The 21,054-nt window shown below is 37.3% G+C and overlaps 1 protein-coding gene across 2 annotated transcripts in view; it reads left to right on the top strand.

Moving 5' to 3' along the window:
• prkcab (protein kinase C, alpha, b) overlaps positions 1 to 21,054 on the top strand; it is a 163,138-nt gene extending 142,084 nt beyond the window's left edge. For both annotated transcript variants that reach the window (XM_046866638.1, XM_046866637.1), the window contains 9 exons: positions 2,853 to 2,993; positions 5,184 to 5,357; positions 6,605 to 6,696; positions 9,831 to 9,893; positions 11,721 to 11,859; positions 13,868 to 13,948; positions 15,081 to 15,188; positions 15,501 to 15,641; positions 17,556 to 21,054. In XM_046866638.1, the coding sequence (XP_046722594.1) occupies positions 2,853 to 2,993; positions 5,184 to 5,357; positions 6,605 to 6,696; positions 9,831 to 9,893; positions 11,721 to 11,859; positions 13,868 to 13,948; positions 15,081 to 15,188; positions 15,501 to 15,641; positions 17,556 to 17,723 (1,107 nt within the window). In that variant the 3' untranslated portion in view covers positions 17,724 to 21,054. The remainder of the gene's footprint in view (positions 1 to 2,852; positions 2,994 to 5,183; positions 5,358 to 6,604; positions 6,697 to 9,830; positions 9,894 to 11,720; positions 11,860 to 13,867; positions 13,949 to 15,080; positions 15,189 to 15,500; positions 15,642 to 17,555) is intronic.

The following is a 21,054-nucleotide window of genomic DNA, read 5'->3' as shown; positions in this document are numbered from 1 at the left end:
TCATACAGAGCCACTCCTTGGTTATCCTGGCTGTGTGCTTGGTCATTGTCATGTTGGAAGACCCAGCCTCGACCCATCTTCAATGCTCTAACTGAGGGAAGGAGGTTGTTCCCCAAAATCTCTCAATACATGGCCCCGGTCATCCTCTCCTTAATACAGTGCAGTCGCCCTGTCCCATGTGCAGAAAAACACCCCAAAGCATGATGCTACCACCCCCATGCTTCACAGTAGGGATGGTGTTCTTGGGATGGTACTCATCATTCTTCTTCCTCCAAACACGTTTAGTGGAATTATGACCCAAAAGTTCTATTTTGGTCTCATCTGACCACATGACTTTCTCCCATGACTCCTCTGGATCATCCAAATGGTCATTGGCAAACTTAAGACGTGCCTGGACATGTGCTGGTTTAAGCAGGGGAACCTTCCGTGCCATGCATGATTTCAAACCATGACGTCTTAGTGTATTACCAACAGTAACCTTGGAAGCGGTGGTCCCAGCTCTTTTCAGGTCATTGACCAGCTCCTCCCGTGTAGTTCTGGGCTGATTTCTCACCTTCCTTAGGATCATTGAGACCCCACGAGGTGAGATCTTGCATGGAGCCCCAGTCCGAGGAGATTGACAGTCATGTTTAGCTTCTTCCATTTTCTAATGATTGCTCCAACAGTGGACCTTTTTCACCAAGCTGCTTGGCAATTTCCCGTAGCCCTTTCCAGCCTTGTGGAGGTGTACAATTTTGTCTCTAGTGTCTTTGGACAGCTCTTTGGTCTTAGCCATGTTAGTAGTTGGATTCTTACTGATTGTATGGGGTGGACAGGTGTCTTTATGCAGCTAACGACCTCAAACAGGTGCATCTAATTTAGGATAATAAATGTAGTGGAGGTGGACATTTTAAAGGCAGACTAACAGGTCTTTGAGGGTCAGAATTCTAGCTGATAGACAGGTGTTCAAATACTTATTTGCAGCTGTATCATACAAATAAATAGTTTAAAAATCATATATTGTGATTTCTGGATTTTTTTTTTAGATTATGTCTCTCACAGTGGACATGCACCTACGATGACAATTTCAGACCCCTCCATGATTTCTAAGTGGGAGAACTTGCAAAACTTGCAGGGTGTTCAAATACTTATTTTCCTCACTGTATGTACAGTATATATATATATATATATATATATATATATATATATATATATATATATATATATATATATATATATATATATATATATATATATACACACACACACAGTTTTTTCTTTGTACTTATAATACTAACTAGATTCAGGACAGAACATGATTATTGTGACTTCAGAACATGTGAATTTATTAATCCTCCAGAGCCAGGTACAGATGCTGGAGCATATTATCACAGTCCGTAGAGAATTTAGCAGAAAATTACATTAATTAATTTAGGTTATACTATCAGCTCAGTAACCAAAACAAATGGTTCTTTAAATTAAATAAAAATCAAAGAAATATTTGTTAAAACAAGCTGCAAGAGGATCTGTTACAATGCTGCGATGGTCCATGTATAAAAACCTGGAGCCTTTTTTTATTTATTGATGTTTTGACACAATATTTTATGTGTCAAAGTGGTTGGTTGTACTTGTTCTGTCTACATCTTGATTATGGTCATCTGGTGAGCCCAGATGAGCATCTTTTATAGAAGGACCAGATAAAATGAGAGAAAAAGAAAAAAGAAAAGCAGAGAGGAAGCAACATAATGAGTATATTCGTATGCATGTGTGCGTGTGTGTGTTGCTTCAACAGTTTCACATTTCATCGTTGGTAAAGCCATGTGAAGCTGTGAAATCGGAGAAAGAAGGGGAAAATGAATGAAAGGAAGGGAGTAATTTTGTCTTAGAAGATGGAGGGTGTAATTTGAGGCTATAAAAGGTCCTTATTAACACTGTCATGAGGACGAGATGAAAATCCACACCCATGCCTTAAAGTGCAACACGATACAGCACAAATTGTATGACTCATTGTAAGACATATCGAAGGGTTCTTGTCATTACTTTTTTGTGATTCCTTATTTTATTTTCTTATCTTTATCCTTCATAGTTCTCTTCCTGGGAGTGATGGAAGGTCTTTAAGAACACGACCAAGAAATCAACATTTGTATTTGCCAAATAGATGCTAGTAATGAATGACATGTTGTCCAGTTTGCTATTGCTCTCTATTGATTAAAAATCGATTTAGGTATTAATTGACTTGTCATGTACTGTAGTAGTTGAAAGGCTACAGTAAAATAAGACAATCAAAAAGGTCACTCATTACACCCGTAGTGAGAAGAGAAGCATCTTAGAACATATATCACATCAAAGCTTCAGATAGATGGGCAACAAAATCAGACTATGTCAAGTTCTACTGCTAGCATCTAAGAACAGAAATCTGAGACTGTCATCTAAATTGGACAATTGAAGATTCAAATAAAGTTTTTAATGTCAACATTTAATTCTGTATTCAATGGATTAGGTTTACAGGACGATGGTGTAATATACAAGCTTGCAAGAGCTCGATATACCCACTGCACAAAATGTGAATAGTGATAGTGAATAGTGTGGCAAAAGAAACTGTAATTATACACATATATGTTAGTACTAGCTACACTCGAGCTACACACTAGGTACCTTCTGTATTAATACTCTAGGAGCTTTTTTTGAGTTTCAGGTGCTCAATTTAACTTCACATTTCTACCATATAAATAAAACTGAGATCCAGCTACAGCTACAGATTTTACTGGAAGGATGTAAGAAATATTGTTGTTCTTTGATTAGTCCAGATCTGTTAAATGATTAGGTAGACTGTGTTTGTGTGTATGCATAGTAAAAAGTCTTTATTTTTGTAGAAAGCAAAACTGGGCCCAGGCAAGAAAATGATCACATCATCAGACCACCGGCGCTTCAGTTATCCATCCAGCAACCTGGACAGGGTCCGACTCAATGACTTCCATTTCCTGGCACTTCTTGGAAAGGGCAGCTTTGGCAAGGTCAGCCTGCATTTCAGCACTCAAGTCAGCTTGATTATTGTAAATGTTGTAGATTCACTTGTTAGCAGGTGGCAGAAAGAGATTAAGCTAACTACCCCACTTCATTTTAACTAAAATTTAACTAATAAAGCCCGGTACCTGTTACCATAGAGCAGTGGAATCGTGCTAATTCTCCTACATCGGCTAAGAACTAATCTTTTTTAAACTTGGGTTTGTTAGCAAAGATCAAATGTGATCATTCTAAATTCTCTGCAAGATTTTAGTCTATATTAGTTTTTTATATGCTAGCATTGTGGCATCTGAAGTAGGATTTCTTGTTCTCATACTGTTGTGATAAATAGACCACAAAATAATTATATCCAATTGTATATTTTAAACATAACTTAAGTTACTTTTCCAAAACAAGCACACAAGAATGAATTATATAATCTGGTTTAAAAAATGTACAGTATCTCACAAAAGTGAGTACACTCCTCACATTTCAGTAATTATTTTAGTATATTCTTCTAAAAGGACAATACTATAGAAATGAAACTTGGACATATTTTATTGTAGTCATCGTGCCGCTTGTATAGCAGCAGAGATTTACAGTCTCTAAAAATAACATACAGCCATTATTGTCAAAATGGCTGGCAAAAAAAGTGAGCACACCCTAAGTGAACATGTCAAAACTGTATCCAAACTGTTAATATTTTGTGTGAGCACCATTCTTATCTAGCACTGCTTTAATTTTCCTGGGCATGGAATTCACCAGAGCCGCACAGGTTGTTGCTGGGATCCTCTTTCTCTCCTTCATAATGACACCACAGAGATGCTGGATGTTAGACACAAGGTGCTTCTCCACCTACCGCTTGAGGATGCCCCACAGGTGCTCAATAGGTTTCAGGTCTGGCGACCTACTTGGCAAATTCATCACCTTCACCTTCAGCTTTCTTAGCAAGGCAGTTGTCACCTTGGCTGTGTTTTTGGGGTCATTTTGATGTTGGAAAAGCTTCAGAATGTCACAGTACATGTTGGAATTCATGCTTCTTTCAATGAACCGCTGCTCTCCAGTACCAGCAGCACTCATGCTGCCCCAGACCATGATGCTACCACCACCATGCTTGACTGTAAACAAATTTTTTCACCAGGGTGTCACCACACATGCTGAACACGATCTAAGCCAAACAAGGTTATTTTTTGTGTCATCAAACCATAGGACATAGGACCAGTAATTCATGCTGTTGGACAGGTTGTTTTCAGCAAACTGTTTGCAGGATTTCTTGTGAGTCAGCTTCAGAAGAGGCTTTCTTCCTGGACGACAGCCATGCAAACCGACTTGTTGCAGTGTGGGCGTATGGTCTGAGCACTGACAAGCAGACCTTCTGCTTCTGCAACCTCTAAATCAATACTGGCAGCACTCATGCATCTGTTTTTTGAAGCCAGATTCTGCACCTGACACACAATACGAGGACTTAACTTCTTTGATCGACACTTGCGAGGACTGTTCAGAGTGGAACCCATCTTGGAAAACCTCTGTATGACCCTGGCCACTACACTGTAACTCAGTTTCAGGGTGTTGCTGATCTTCTTATAGCCTCAGCATCTTTGTGGAGCGCAACAATTCTAATTCTCAAATCCTCAGAGAGTTCTTTGCCATGGGGTGCCATGTTGAATGAATAGAATAGAATTGTACTCAAAGCACCACATTTTAACTGCTCTAATACAAGATACACAAATTTGTATGGTCCTGTCAAGCAGACAAAAACATGAACACTATGAATAGGACATGCAGTTGTTAACACTTGGTGTGCACTCACTTTTGTTGCCAGCTATTTGGATAATAATGACAGTATATTGAGTTATTTTCAGAGGACAGTAAATCTGTACTTCTATACAAGCTGCACATTGACTACTCTAAAATATATCCAAGTTAAATTTCTATAGTATTTTCCCTTAAGAAGGTATACTGATGAGTGTTTAATGAGCATTTAATATAATGCTCTTGCACTGCTTCTTCAGTGTTATATGTACATGTAAAATGTGTGTGGTGTGGTAATCTACTGAAAAAGTAGATTGAAAAAAATGCTGTCAAGATTATTTTCATGATTTCAAATCTTACTTATGATTACAGTTAATAAAAATTGCTGGTCTTTGTTTAATTCACCTAGCATCTCTTTTTAAGAGCTTGAGTCTGTGATCTCCATACAGGTAATGCTGGCAGAGATGAAGTCCACAGAGGAACTGTACGCAATTAAGATCCTTAAGAAGGACGTTGTGATCCAGGACGATGATGTGGAGTGCACTATGGTTGAGAAGAGGGTGCTGGCGCTAAGAGACAAGCCACCATTCCTCACCCAACTCCATTCCTGCTTCCAGACAGTGGTAAGAAATGGAATGAGAGAAAGTTATCAAGGCAGATAAAGGTGTTGGAGTAGAGAAAGCATGAATTAAAAAAAATGTAATTGTATAGAATTTTTTTGCAACTGAGAAATGCTAATCTGTCTTTGGGAAGTAACAAGTACATTGACTTGCACTTGTAAAAAATTTTTTTTTTAAGATCCTTTGAATGGTTGACCTTTTTTTACTGAAAGGAAAGCTTTTCTCAAATGGAAACTGTGTGCATGTCTTAAAGCACATATCAATATGTTATATAGTGCATTAGTTACTTTACAGCTTAACAGTTTTATGAAAGCATCATGTAGAATATTCAACACATTTCATAAATTTCACGTCCTACTCCAGGTTGATACACAAATAGTATTTTGGGTGACATATCTCTTCCAACTAAAATTTGTTTTCAAAGCCCTAAATAATTCTATTCAGTACACCTCTGATAATATTGGAAAGGCTCAGACATTTCTTTTGTGTTTAATATAAATTGAAGACGTGTGTTTTGAGACAATAGATATTGAAAAATCGTGGTCTGCCAAAGACAAAAAAGGTGGACTGCAAAGAAAGACTTTTAGAAAGAAATATCTGAAAATGAAATCTATATATTCTTGGTATCTACAGAGAAACTATTTGCTGTGGCTAAACAAGATTTGGCACTCAACTACACATTACGTGTTTATTTTCATTCAGAGTTAATAAGGTTATTCTACTAGTTTGATTGGGAAAAATATGTATAGCTGAATGTATTAAATCTAATCCTTAAATATACATTTATGATTTTTTCGGAATATATATTTCTCTACATGTCATGTACGTGTGTGTGTCTATAAAGGCGTCAGTGGGTGGGATATTTCAACAGGTACAACAGGGCATGCTCAGTAATGGCATCCTGACCATGGAAAATGCAGTGTGCTCCCCCACATGACTTCATATATTATTAAACAATATGTCCATAAATGCTACAATGAAGTCTTCAGAAAATCTCCAACCATCTGTCACTATTACATAGTTTTGCAGGTTATTAGTTAAATTACATGTCTCTCACTGCAGTATAGAGATCAATGAAAATGTTGTTTAAAATTATATTATATTAAACTGATGTAAATAAAATTGTGCTGCTTTATAAAATCTCTGTTAAAATAATTTGATTGTATAATTATTGTTGTCAGTACCAAAAAATCTTTCTACAACTTTAAATAATATTATTTTGAAGAGTTGCTCTCTGACTTGATTTGCAGGATCGGCTCTATTTTGTGATGGAGTACATTAATGGAGGAGACCTGATGTACCACATTCAGCAAGTCGGCAAGTTTAAGGAGCCGCAGGCCGTGTAAGAGATTACTTTATTATAATGAGTGATGTTAGATACACTACATGGACAAAGTTTGTGGACACTATAAGTTTTGTATTTGCTTTTGAAGCATTCCACATTTAGTCCCCACTTGCTGTTATAGTAAACTCCACTCTTCTGGGAAAAGAATGGTGTCCCAATACTTTTGTCCATATAGTGTAGTTTAGTTCAGCTATAAAAGCATATTGTCAATCCACTTACATCTCTCAGTTTTTGCATTTTTTTCACTTCAGTTTGCATCCAAGTAAATATGGGCAAAAGCATGTGGAACTTTCACACACACTTCATAAACACCAAATCACTTTCTATTTAGAGAATAATCTTATAGAGAGAGTAACCCAGAGAAAGCACATAAATGGGTCTCTTTTTCCAGTCTCTCAGAAACATTTTCATGAGTACACACAATAGACACACAGAATCCCTATGCATACCTAAAACTGGATTGCATCTTTGGCTTGCTCGATGTATGTATTGTGCTATGGGACTAAGATTTGTGTATTAGTTCTCAACAATTAAAGGTTACACATGAGGTATTTGTGTGTCATTTATATCCGTATATTTGTTGTGTGTATCCAAATGTGTGCAGTGTATATTTGTATATTGTGTATACAATAATATGCAATATATGATAGTGTATATTGTATGTTTATAGGGTACATCCATCCTTTTGTTACTAAATTTTTTTGTAAATGCTAAAAAAGATTTTAGGTTTATTTTAGTTTAAGGTGGAGGTTGGACTGCATCAAGGATCGGCTCTGAGCCCTTGCTTGTTTGCAGTGGTGATGGACAGGTTGACGGACGAGGTCAAACAGGAGTCTCCGTGGACTATGATGTTTGAGGATGATATTGTGATTTGTGTTGCGAGTAGGGAGCAGGTGGAAAAGAGCCTGGAGAGGTGAAGGTACGTGCTGGAGAGAAGGAGAATAAAAGTCAGTAGGAGTAAGACAGAGTACATGTGTGTAATAAGAGGAATGGCAGTGGAGTTGTGCGGTTGCAGGGAAAAGAGGTGGAGAAGGGGGAGGAGTTCAGGTACGTGGAGTCAACAGTGCAAAGTAATAGAGAGTGTGTTAGAGAAGTAAAGAAAAGAGTGCAGGCAGGGTGGAGTGGGTAGAGAAGAGTGGCAGGAGTGATTCATGATAAAAGGGCATTTGCAAGAGTGAAGGGGAAAGTTTATAGGACTGTGGTGAGACCTGTGATGTTGTATGGTTTAAAGACAGTGGCATTGAGTAAAAGACAGGAGGTGGAGCTGGAGGTAGCAGAGTTGAAGAAACTGAGATTTTCATTGGGAGTGACAAGGATGGACAGGATTAGAAACGTGTTTATTAGAGGGACAGCGCATGTAGGACATTTTGGGGACAAAGTAAGAGAAGCTCGATTGAGATGGTTTGGACATGTGCAGAGGAGGGACAATCGGTACATTGGTAGGAGAATGCTGAGGATAAGGCCACCAGGAAGAAGAAAAAAAGGAAGACAGAGGAGGAGATATGGTGAGGGATGTGGTGAGGGAAGATATGCAGGTAGTTAGTTTGAAAGAGGCAGATGTAGAGGACAGAGGGCTATGAAGACGGATTATCCGCTGTGGCGACCCCTAATGGGAGCAGCCGAAAGAAGAAGAAGAAAAAGATACAAAATCATCTCTCACACACACACACACACACACACACACACACACACACACACAGAAACACTAGGTGGTGGGAGGAAACTGCAGATCCATAGTCACTCTAGTTATACATGTGCGAAAAGGATTTGTACCGATTGGCCAGGCAGAGAGACCGAACTGGGAAGGATTTGATGCAAACTAGAGCAATAAAGGATGGAGATGGAAATGTGTTGACTAGTGAGGAGAGTGTGTTGAGAAGATGGAGGAAGTATTTTGAGCAGCTGATTAAATGGGGAAAATGAGAGAGAGAGAGAAGGTTGGGTGGTGTGGAGATGGTGAAGCAGGAAGTGGATAGGATTAGTAAGGAGGAAGTGAGAGCAGCGATTAAGATGATAGAGTGGAAAGTCGGTAGGACCCGATGACATACAGGTAAAAGCATGGAGATGTTTAGGAGTGATGGCAGTGGAGTTTTTAACAAGGTTGATTTTTAAGAATAAGGGAGATCTGCAGACCTGCAGTAACTACAGGGGAATCAGTCACAGGGGATCAGTCACACCATGAAGTTATGGGAAAGAGTAGTGGAAGCCAGGCTGTGAGAAGAGGTGACCATCTGTGAGCAACAGTATGGTTTTATGCAGAGGAAGAGCACCACAGATGCATTATTTGCTTTAAGCATGTTAAAAGAGAAGTATAGAGAAGGTCAGAAGGAGTTGCATTGTGTGTTTGTGGATTTAGAGAAAGCGTATGACAGGGTGCTGAGAGAGGAGTTGTGGTATTGTATGAGGAAGTCAGGTGTGTCAGAGAAGTATGTGAGGGTGGTGCAGGACATGTATGAGGACAGTGTGACACATATTGGAAGTGTTACAGACAGTGGCATTGAGTAAAAGACAGGAGGTGGAGCTGGAGGTAGCAGAGCTGAAGATGTTAAGGTTTGGATGGACAGGATTAGACATGAGTTTATTAGAGGGACAGCGCATGTAGCACGTTTTGGAGACAAGGTGAGGGAGTCGAGATTGAGATGGTTTGGACATGTGCAGAAGAGGGAGGAAAAGAGTAAGACCATGGAGAAGGTTTATGGATGTGGTGAGGGAAGACATGCAGGTGGTTGGGGTGAAAGAGGCAGCTGTAGAGGACAGGGGGGGTATGGAGAAGGATGATTCGCTGTGGCGACCCCTAATGGGAGAAGCCAAAAGAAGAAGAAGACTAGTTATACGTGCATTCTCACACCATAAATTGTTGTTGTTTAAATACTTTACTCCAATATTAGTTCAGTTTATTTAATTTGCAAATCTAACTTTTAGTACACAGCTTTTTTCTTTTTTTAGTAATTAATTTGGTTGGTGTTTTGTAGAAACCTCATAGGTCAACAAATAATCCTTTTCTCAGTGTCAAAGGTTTGTGTTTAAATATTTTCATTTATGTTTATTAAAAGCTGACTGTAATTCTGAGAAATCTTTTTTCTATATCCTTATAGATCCAGGCTCATCAAATGTTTATTATGTGTTTGTAGGTTCTACGCTGCTGAGATTTCCCTGGGCCTGTTTTTCCTGCATAGGAAGGGAATCATCTACAGGTAGATATACTCTTGCACTAATTGATCCCATTTTCAAAGTAGTGGAAGCCACGCTCAACCAGTACTCTTAGGTCTATACATGTTAGACAGTTAGACAGTATTGCAGTAGTTACATTACAATGCACCTTGCTAGCATTTTTGCAGTTGATGATTTTATAGAATTATCAAAAAGTTTGCATACACATATACAGTTACTGTATGCTCTTATAATATATCATATTCCTGAGATATTTTTTATGAAACTTTGAAGCATTGTATGATATTAAAGCTTGCTTTATTAAGGATATGGTTAGTAAATTAATCTCTGAGATAAGCTATTTTTTTTATATGTAACAATGTAGGTAATAGTTTGAGAGTCTACACCCTGTCATGGTGATGCAAGTCTGGTGATGAAGTTACTCAGCTTTAAAGAGTTTAAGGCAGACAAATCCAAAAATGTCAATTAATAGCAGAGTCACAAAGATGCACAAGGTCAGGCTAAAATTCAGTTTTATTCTGTTAACACTGGGCATTATCACAAAGCAGCTTTACAGAAATAAACAAGTTGAGAGATGAACATCCTCATTTGAATAGTATATCGTTTCATCATTTTTGTGGTTATCAACCATTTACTGATCGAAACTTAAAGGAAAAATGGGAATTTTTTTGACGGCCCTTGTGAAACCTTGTGAAATGCAGAACAATTTGTGATTGAGAGTATTATTTCTACTGTCAAATTTCTATATCCCAGCAGTTTAACTGTAATTGGGACTGAGTTTTTCTCTTCTTTAACAGTAGTGCATGGGGATTAGGACTGATGATGGAAATAAAGATGGTCAGTTTCTATATTTAGTGTTGTCATGTGACTAAGATTTTAAAAATCCCCATGTTTGCTGTTAATGCAAGGAGGCTCAATGGGAGCCAAATGCATTGCTAGAATGTGAATAAATGCTACATTTCAGTGTGATTTGACAAACACATGCTGTACTGCAGGTGGCTGATGACAACAGTATACTGATGCTATAGTGCAAGACTTCGCATCTGCGTAGTGTCAGGCTTATGACACTTATGAAGATATATTGCTCATACCCTGATTAATAGAGAGGGAGAGGAGAGAAAAAAAGCAAGGCTGTTTTTTTGTTACATTTCACTGCTCTTCTTTTTTGTTCAGTCCCCTTCTTTTGATCCCTCACAGCAAAAACATCTCTATTAATAATGCTCCTTGATGCTGCTGAAGAGTGGCACACACACAAACCACACACACACACACACACACACACACACACACACACACACACACACACACATATATACACACACACACAAATATACACACCCACACAGGGCTACTACAGAGCTTTTTTGCTTGCCGTACCCACAAGGACAAGATGTCCAGTGAAGAAATAAAAATAGTTATCTTTTTTTATATTTATCATATTTGTTGCTCTTTAACTATGTTCATATACTCTTCTTATATATAACCTTCTGTCACCCAGACAAAATAGATCAAATAGATTGAGAGAAATATACATTTCTGTATGCAGGTCTTTTGAGATTTGCTTTCATTATATAAATACTATTTTTCCATATTGAAGCATAAGGATATACGTTCATGAGTAGGCTTAAAAATCACATCTATCTGTCTACAGCATGCTTTTGTGATGTTCTTTATTCATCTCTTCCCACTGCAATAGACATAGGTTACAATACCCTAATGCCAGCTCAATACATCTACCTGAACTATAACTAAAATTCCTACTTGTCAGCTTGGGGTAGTTATTCTTATCTTACATTTAATCATGGCCCTTATTCTGTCCACTAATGTCCTCCTCGTCTTGTATTTTCCAGAGACCTGAAGCTGGATAACGTGATGTTGGACTCAGAAGGTCACATAAAAATAGCAGATTTCGGCATGTGCAAAGAGAACATGTATGAGAGCATGACAACACGTACCTTCTGTGGTACTCCGGATTACATCGCCCCAGAGGTAAGACATGAGGGAAGGGGGACAGAGTAAGATGGGGTGGGAATTTGGTGGAAATTGCAGGTGGCTTTATTACAATATAGACAACATTGAAGACTGTAGAAATCACCAAATGGGAGGTTTTGAAATTATTATTGCACATAGCTAACCAAGCATAAGTGCAAGGAAATAGCTGTAGAGAAGCACAAGCACTCAATTTATTTCTAGTCACAAAAGATGTGGAATTCAATCATTAACACTATAATGGACATACAGTTAGGAGAACTTTAAAGAACTATTTGTACGTACCCCAACCCCTTATTGGTCGGCTCATTTATATTCAAGCTCTCTTTTTCAGAATAAGAGATTAGCTTTGAGAATTTATTTTTTGAATTCGATCCAATAAGAACATTTACATCGGCAAATTGAATGCTGAGGAGAATTGAACAATCACTTCAAGCACAAAGGCACACAGGGAGTGACTTCCTGACTTATTTATAGAAACTAGAGGATTATTATAATGGAGAAAGAAAAATTTACACTCACAAGTAAAGAATTTGCAGTGAAAGTAAAGACAAAGGCATATCCTACTAAACCATCTTGGATCAGATTAGAATTAAAGAAAAAGAAGATTTTAGAGCGCAAATGGAACTTTTCTATTCTTTAACTAAAGTGTCATAAGAGTTGTACTGAGCAAATCGTGTATCTTTGTTGTCTTTGTAATTTACATTTCCTTCTTTATTCCATAATCAGTTTGTTCCATCAGCATTCTGTAAGAAAACTGAACGCTTGTTCCATGCTACTGCTTTCCACAAGCACATTTTTTAATGATCTAAATCAGTTGCATCTCTTTAAAGATTTTGACAGAAATAAATGTTAATATGCATTGTGGTGTTCTTTGGAATACGATATAGTTTAATTTCAGGCCAGTCGCTTATTGTTGAGCCGTGTTTTATACCAACTGACGGGTTAAGTGAGGTACATATTATAATAAAATGCTTGATTTTTGTAATTCAGCTTGTGAGATAAGACTATTCTGGCCATGTCCATGTCAAACTGACACACCACTCTAACACCATGTGTCTGAGAAAATGAAACCCAGCTGCACATTCTTGTTGTTTCATAGAGAGACAGTAGGCATAAAAATAGGCAGATTTATTTAACTGCAATCTGTGTATGTATAAGTTGCATATCAGTAGGAATATGTATCTTCCATCTGTGTCTAAAAGTCTTTCAGTGCAAACCAACTAAAACAGGAAGAGTCATGTATGAGCATGGAAGGCTGTGCATGTTTATACATATGGCTCAGCCTGCGTTATTGTAAATAATTAAATCCTGACCTAAGTCTAAACTGTTTGGAAAGAGCTCTTTTTAATATCAAGTAAATGTTTCGATAAAATCATAAAAAAGATTTTCATGCACAAGTACTGTATGTTATTTGTGAAAACTGAGGCTATTGTTATTATTGCTCTAGATGTCAGAATTCAAAAGAGGCTGAGGAAAATTCTTAAAAAACCACACTTTGTCAATCCTAAAATAACAGGATTTGCTACGGATTTCAGTTGCTATCCCAGTGTCTCAACTTGTTGGTCTATTTTGTTCAACACAGATGTCAGTTCTTGTGATTATTAATACACTTACTTGCATGCCCTTTCCAATATCATACAGCAAAGATCAGGATGCTTTTTGATATCTATTGTTGTATAAATTAGAATAAATAGTATTTTTATATTACATTATTACATGTACTTTTATCTCTTACAAAGAAAGAATTGGCTTGATTGATTTACATTCTGCTAATACGGATCATTATGCATCTGTGTGTCTATTTTAGAGAGAAGTGTGCAGGAAGACTATACATTGTAAAATAGAAATAAAATCTGAAGTCAACTGATCTACACCACTATAATTTAAGCCACATTACAAAGAACATACATGAAGAATAAAAACAGCATGAATGATCCGAACTTATTTGTATGTGAATATCACCATTGCATAATCGCCAACATGTTTGCCCTTTACCTGTCTGCAGATCATTGCATATCAGCCTTATGGAAAATCAGTGGACTGGTGGGCCTATGGTGTCCTCTTGTATGAGATGTTGGCTGGACAGGTATGTTTGTATATTTTTTTCAGCCTGAAAAATCACCAAAGGTTAAAGTGGTGAAGCCAGAAATTAATTTTCAAAGGAGATGATTTGTGTCAAGTTTAAACTTATAATGATAATCGAGACACACTTCTGCATTGTGGTTGGAAATAATTTGTTATTTAATCATTCATGGATCGATCCATCCAATCCGCCATACTATTAAAACCACCTGCCAAATATTGGGTAGGTCTGCCTTGAGCTGCCAGATTTCATCTGTCAAGGCATAGACTTCACAAAGTGTGCTGTGGTATCTGGCACTGTGATGTTTTCAGCAGATACTTTAAATCCTGTAGGTTGTACATGGATTCGATCTGTCCAACACATCCCACAGATGATTAGATTGAGATCTGCGGAATTTTAGAGGCCAAGTCATCCTGAACTTAGTAAAAATTTAAGTACAATTCAAACATAAGCTTATTTTGAGAGAAATTAAAGTGTTGTATCCAGGTGAGATTATCCACAGCCACATGAGGTGAGTCACAAAGTGCAAAAAGCTGCAGATAAAATATGAAGAACAGAACAGTGGTAGAGCATCAGGATTTCAGCTTGTGGTTAAATTTATAAAATATGAAACTTAATTAAATTCATTAAACATCCACACACATAAGGTATGTTTTATGAATGTAAGGTATGTTTAGAAGCTTTAAGATCTAAATATGATATAAATTTAGGATATGATTATAACAATTCAAATATAAATGTGGTTCAAAGCACAGCTACTACAGTATGGAACATAAGACAATACATGTAATAACTCTGTAAACCTGGATGTGTTTTTTTACAAACTACAGCTAAAATTTGTTTGCTCCAGCTGCAGCTTCTCTTGTACATTAAGGACAGTGCAAGAAATTATAAAGTTCCCTAATAATAAAGCTACTAGGAAATGGTTTTTTTTCCCTGACATGACCCAGTTGACCTACAACATTATAGCATTATTATCAACTGATTCTCAGTAGACTTACCTCAAACTGTTAAACAACTGAGGTTCTTTAGATCATCAACACTTCCATTCTGGTAGACTTCACACTTCTCTAATGTGTTCTTTTACCTTCTGGAAAAACACACTGTCTCTGTCTCTGTTTCTGTTTCATAACAGCCCCCATTTGATGGTGAGGATGAAGATGAGTTGTTCCAGTCCATCATGGAGCACAATGTCTCCTATCCTAAATCCATGTCTAAAGAAGCTGTGTCCATATGTAAGGGGGTGAGTACAACTCTAACTTTCCCAATTCCTGACCTTCAGCAAAACCATTCTCAAATTAGCATGTAAGGACACCACTGTGTAATACTCCCATACACACAGAATCAAATAAGAGCCGAGAGCCCATTTAATGGGTAAGATATTCAGTATATAGTGTCAGCATACTGTGAGAATAGATAACTGAGAGTAGTTATATTGTTACAAATACAACCTATATATGATATATGATATGATATGATATGATATGATATGATATGATATATGATTTATAAGAATAAATTAATGTCAAAATTTATTTCTGTCCCTTTCTTTTAGTTGATGACAAAGCACCCATCAAAGCGACTCGGCTGTGGTCCAGAAGGTGAGAGAGACATTAAAGAGCAGGCCTTTTTCCGCAGAATTGACTGGGAACGACTGGCCAACCGAGAGATTCAGCCACCATTTAAACCCAAAATTGTAAGAGTGTGTGTATGTGTGTGTTCAGTATGTGTGTGTCTATGTCTATGTGTAGCCATGATGTTTTAATAACTAAAAAACCTGTTCATCATACCCCTAAGTGGTTTCTGTCCTTGTTGTCACAAAGTTAAGAACACTCAATTGTATAAAATATCGTAAAATGCTGAGGCATTGCTTTTTCTCTTTATGTTTTGTGTGGCCTACAGAGAATCCTGACCTTAGTATCTATTTAATGAACTGGAACACTAAACGCAAACCATATCCCATCAGCCAACATTAGTATCTGCCTTTATGAATGCTTTTGTGTCTGAATAAGCAAATGTCTATAGCCATGCTCCAAAATTTGGTGGAAGACCTTCACAAAGAGTTTGAGATTATTATGACAGGAAAGGGTGTGATGGTCAGGTGTTCACAAACTTTTGGACAAGAATTGCTCATCTTAACAGAACTAACCTATCACACTATGTACTTAAAAAAAGCTCAATGTTAGCTCATACAAACATGGCTGTCTCAATGCATTGTTCTTATTGAATATGACTTTGCCTTTAAGAAGAGGCAAGTAAAGGAGCATGAGCTTCTTTGCATGAAAGCCATTCTTACAGTAGCACGAAATAGCTTCTTTAGCTCAGAATTTGTGTGGATATCAATTAGAGAAACATAAGAGAAAGGCCTGGTGTTTTATTTGAGACATTTGTGATGTTTGTAGAATTTAAAACCACATTGTGGTGGTTAATATTCATGATATTAATATACCGTATTTTCTGGACTATAAGCCGCTACTTTTTTCCCACGCTTTGAACCCCGTGGCTTAAACAACAAAGCATCAGAAACTTCAAGCCAAAAAACTGAGCACCAAAACATTAGACCAATGAAATTGCGAACGGGTTCAGGTGACCCAATGAAACTCTTTATAATAAATCAGATGCGCTCCCACTGAATTGGGCCGCAACACATCATAAATATGGATGATGTTCCTCTGACGTTTGACCTGCCGCTCACTCGGACTGTCTACAGGAAAGGCGAATTATTCGTCACGCTGAAAACAACCGGGCATGAACAAACACACTTCACCTGTGTTCTGAGCTGCACGGCATAGGGAGAAAAAGCTTCCACCGATGGTGATTTTTAAACGCACGACGACGCCAAAAGATAAACTCTCGAGAGAAATAGTTGTGAATGGAAGGAGGAAGACAGTGAACAATGACTTTCTTGGTCGGCTACTGTTTAGATACAAGCCGTTGTAACGCGTTACGTCTGGGTCATGGGATAGCTCGCTAACTCCGCTTGCAACAGAAATCATATAAGCACAGACAGGTTTACAAAACTCATGCTTTTTTATTTTTCTTGGCAACAGTGTTACGGGTTAGGAAACTTAGAAATGAGCATAATAAGGACATATTCCTCGGTCTTGCACACATGCAGTAATACCGGAAATGTGGCGGCAGGCTATTCCCAAAATGCCGCTCTGCTCTTAAAGGAGCCACAACATATTTCACTCGTTACACCGTGTAACAGACACTGTCTTTCATTAAAGCCTGTGTAAAGTTTATTAGTTTCAATGTAGAATGCAGCTTATAGACAGGTGCGGCTTATTTATGTTCAAAATAAAAATATTTGTAAAATTCAGTGGGTGCGGCTTATATTTGGGTGCGCTTAATAGTCCGTAAATTACGGTAAGTACATTTTTACTGCGCTGCTACAGTATACAAACATATAGGGGGCACATATACTGCCTTTTGTATCATAGAGTAAGAAAAGACAGGATGTATGAAATGTGTATATTGAGAATTAAAATAAAATGGAAAAAAGAAAAAAGAAAAAAACACTCAAATAGGTTATGCAACTACAATACACACCTAGGTAAAGTGCATGGACTCAATTCATTCCCTTGTAAAACATATTTTTTTGTTACAGTGTGGAAAAGCGGCGGAGAACTTCGACAAATTCTTCACACGCACCCAACCCATGCTGACCCCACCAGACCAGCTGGTCATTGCCAACATCGACCAGAGCGAGTTTGCCGGCTTCTCCTTTATCAACCCGCAGTTCATCCACCCATCAGTGCACGGAAGTGTCGTATGAGACAGAATCAAAGTGTAACTCCCCAAACACATGGATGATGAATATAAACTCAATCTCTCTGTATACTGTTTATGACCCTTTAGCAGAGCAGTTTTGAAAGTGCAGCTTTTAAATGGGATGATTAATGACTGAACGACGAAACAGGATAACCAGCTTCACATGGTGCAATACAATAAATAGGTAACAATGATTCTGAAATCCTTAACGGTTTGATGGCTTTAGTGCAACGATACCACCACAGCCTGCTTTGTATCTGGTTATGTATATGTCAAGTCAGTGTGTATTAATAATGCAATATAATTGACCTTAAAGTATTTGACAAGGAAGTATGAGAATAGGGGTGTGTTGATTCAATTGGAGCAGTGGGAAATATCCGGGAAAACGTGTAGAACTGGTGAAATCGTTTTAAGGTACAATACATTAGTTTTTACCCCTGAATCCAGAGCCTTGCCATTCTGTATGTATGAGGCATGTTGACATGCTTGACTTGCTTTATTTTGTTTGCATTGTCAGTTTTCCTTTTATCTACTGCCATTTCTAAACTTCCTAAACTAAATAGACAAGTATACACATATATATTTGTATATCAAATAAAAAAGATGATCTATTGTTATAGGCGTGCCAAAATGAGGGTGTATCAAGAGATTTTATAATTCTCACTATGACCATATATTAATTTCGTACTTATGGATGTTGCTTGTCATGTTTTGTTCATTCAGACTCGGAATTATTTGTTTAGTGCTACCGTTTGCAGCATAAAAGTCCTCAAATGTACGTTCGATTCCCGATGACATTTTGTTTGAGCTGTTATTTGCATCAGCAAGCATGCTGTATACGGTACACCCAAAACAGAGAGCAAACAGTGTGCTCTCGTACACACTGCAGAGCTGCATGACACAGAGCTGTTTCTTTCTTTAAATGCTGACCTTTGATGCAGAGTGACCACCCTGATACCTTCCAAACAGACATTCGTTTACCTTCAAATAAATGAATCAGACGATGACAAGTTACACACAGTGCGCATGCATAGTAGTCTACCAGCTAACGCATAGTCTAAAGTCCAGTGATGAAAAGTGTTGGCTCCCCATGATCGTGAGCGGTTTGCTGTTCTGAAAATGCACAATGCAATTCTATGATGCATGTTTATTTCTCTGTTTGTAGAGTCCATTAGAGAACCCAATAGACCAGCAACAATCTTCAGTATCAAACCTGCTTGCGTTATACCGTGAGACGAAGTGTGTTTCTGTACTTTTTCCCGTGATGGATTTTGTGTTCTCCTATATGCGCTGAAATTCTTCCCTCCTTCTTTTTCCGAATGCATTTTTACTTTTTTCCTACGTTCTTTGCTCTCTATGGATAGTTTCATATAAAGAAGTATGTTTACTGTTACATTAAAGCAACACTATATCAACCATTTTTTGTAAATACAGAGGCTGTTTCAAAAGAGAATTAACGTTAACTGTAGATTTTATACCAAGAACTGAATGTGCTTTTACAACATTAGTTGGTTTTGACAGATCTGTATGCTTTAGATCATTTGATTAAAGGAGACTAGTTTGGCAGAAACTTTGATAGCTTTGGTATTGGCGAACCACGTTATATATGTATTTCCTGTATTAATCTGCACTTTTTTTGTCAATGTTTATGAAAGAATATAAACAAAGAAGCAGTATCTAGGTACAGGCACAGTGTTTATACCTGTGCTCCTGCACGTTGTATTTCTTTTTCATTGTGTGCATGTGTGGTTTCAGCCGGGCAAACAGAGCATGTAAATTGAGTGATAAATCAATTTAAAATCAAGAAAACCGTTAGGAATGGCTGTTTCATGCCAAGTACAAACCCTGTGCCCTTTACTTTCATGTTGTGATTTTTGTTTCCATCTTGCACTTTTATCCAGCCACTGAATGAAAAACAAGACATTTCCTGCACAGTCCAAAACTTGTGCAGTCAGATTTCATTTCATTCAAGAACTTTATCATTAATTCCTTTATTGTAACACATTGACAATTTGAGATGGATACATTGGACTATTGGTTTCCATAAGTGTCCCATGAACTGCTTTTAAAAAGAAATTGGACATATCTCGAATTTAGTATGTCATGAAGCTTCACAAAATAGTCCAGAATATCTTGGAAAAGATACATAGTTTGCAAGACTATTTGCATTGATCAGTGGTGCGAATAATTCGTTAAATCATGTCTACTTGTTGTGCAGATTTGTCATTCATTTCAATATAAATACACCTGGTCTTGGAAGGCCCCAATTTTTCTGAAAACGTATGAATCTCTCACACTCTGCAGTGAGGCCATCCATCAAGTCAGTGACCAGATAAGGTGGGCATTAATTAAAGAATGTGATAAAGTTTAAGGCGTTATAGCATATTTAAGTAGTTAAGACTTAAAACTCTTGCTTGGTTTTCCAGGAATGTGTCTCGTATCAGAATCAGAATCAGAAATAGCTCTAATGGTACTAATATCAAAAATTCACATTTAGTATGAAACTCTGAATCTTTGTCCATTTGCTCTTCATACATTTGTGCCATAAAAAAAAATCAGATTACCATTGAGAATGACCCATCAGGAATCCATTTCCCCCAACCTTATACCTCAGGATGTTTCCACACACGTGCACTATCAATGTGCCAATGTTTTCAGTGGATTACTGTCTACTTAGGTATTAAGCAGTGGATTTTTCCACTTTGTTAATTGGATTTGGACAGAAATCACTGGTTTGGGTCTCTCGCCATTCGACAGCAGTGTTCTGTGAAGTGCATAGAAATGTATATGTTAACCCAGGCCAACTCTTTCCTTTTTATAGCAGTACATTTCTAGTATTTAGTTTAAAATCACCCAACATATATAAATACATACATATAATACATTATGTATTATATTTTTCTTTTGAATTATTAGAATGTATAAACGTTTATTGAAGGTTCATCCTGATGGAAGGTGTGAATTTAAATGAGCAAATAAAACCTGTTGAATAAATAAGCATTTCTGCACAAAATATGAAAATTATTTAACAGTTACAATGATGGTTATGTCATTGGGATGGCACATATCTTGCAAGAATTACAGTGTCTCTCGCATTGAGAATGTTGGAATTATATTAGTTATTTCAACATCTCAGATAATGTCCGATATCCAAAAGAACAAATTCACATAAATCTTCCATAGGAGATTCAAATCAGAAAATTAGTTGATCCAGGTCAATGTTTCATTATGAAAATATGTTTTTCCTTCCTGATTATAACTACCAAGCTTTGCAAAGGTTTGTCTTTATGTTCATTGTTGAAGATACTGTGTATTAATAAATGTTAAGAAAACTA

Source organism: Silurus meridionalis, chromosome 14, assembly GCF_014805685.1.
Source record: "Silurus meridionalis isolate SWU-2019-XX chromosome 14, ASM1480568v1, whole genome shotgun sequence".
NCBI classification, from domain to species: domain Eukaryota; kingdom Metazoa; phylum Chordata; class Actinopteri; order Siluriformes; family Siluridae; genus Silurus; species Silurus meridionalis.
Note: the sequence above shows the minus strand (reverse complement) of the source record. Positions and strands in the feature narration are given on the sequence as shown.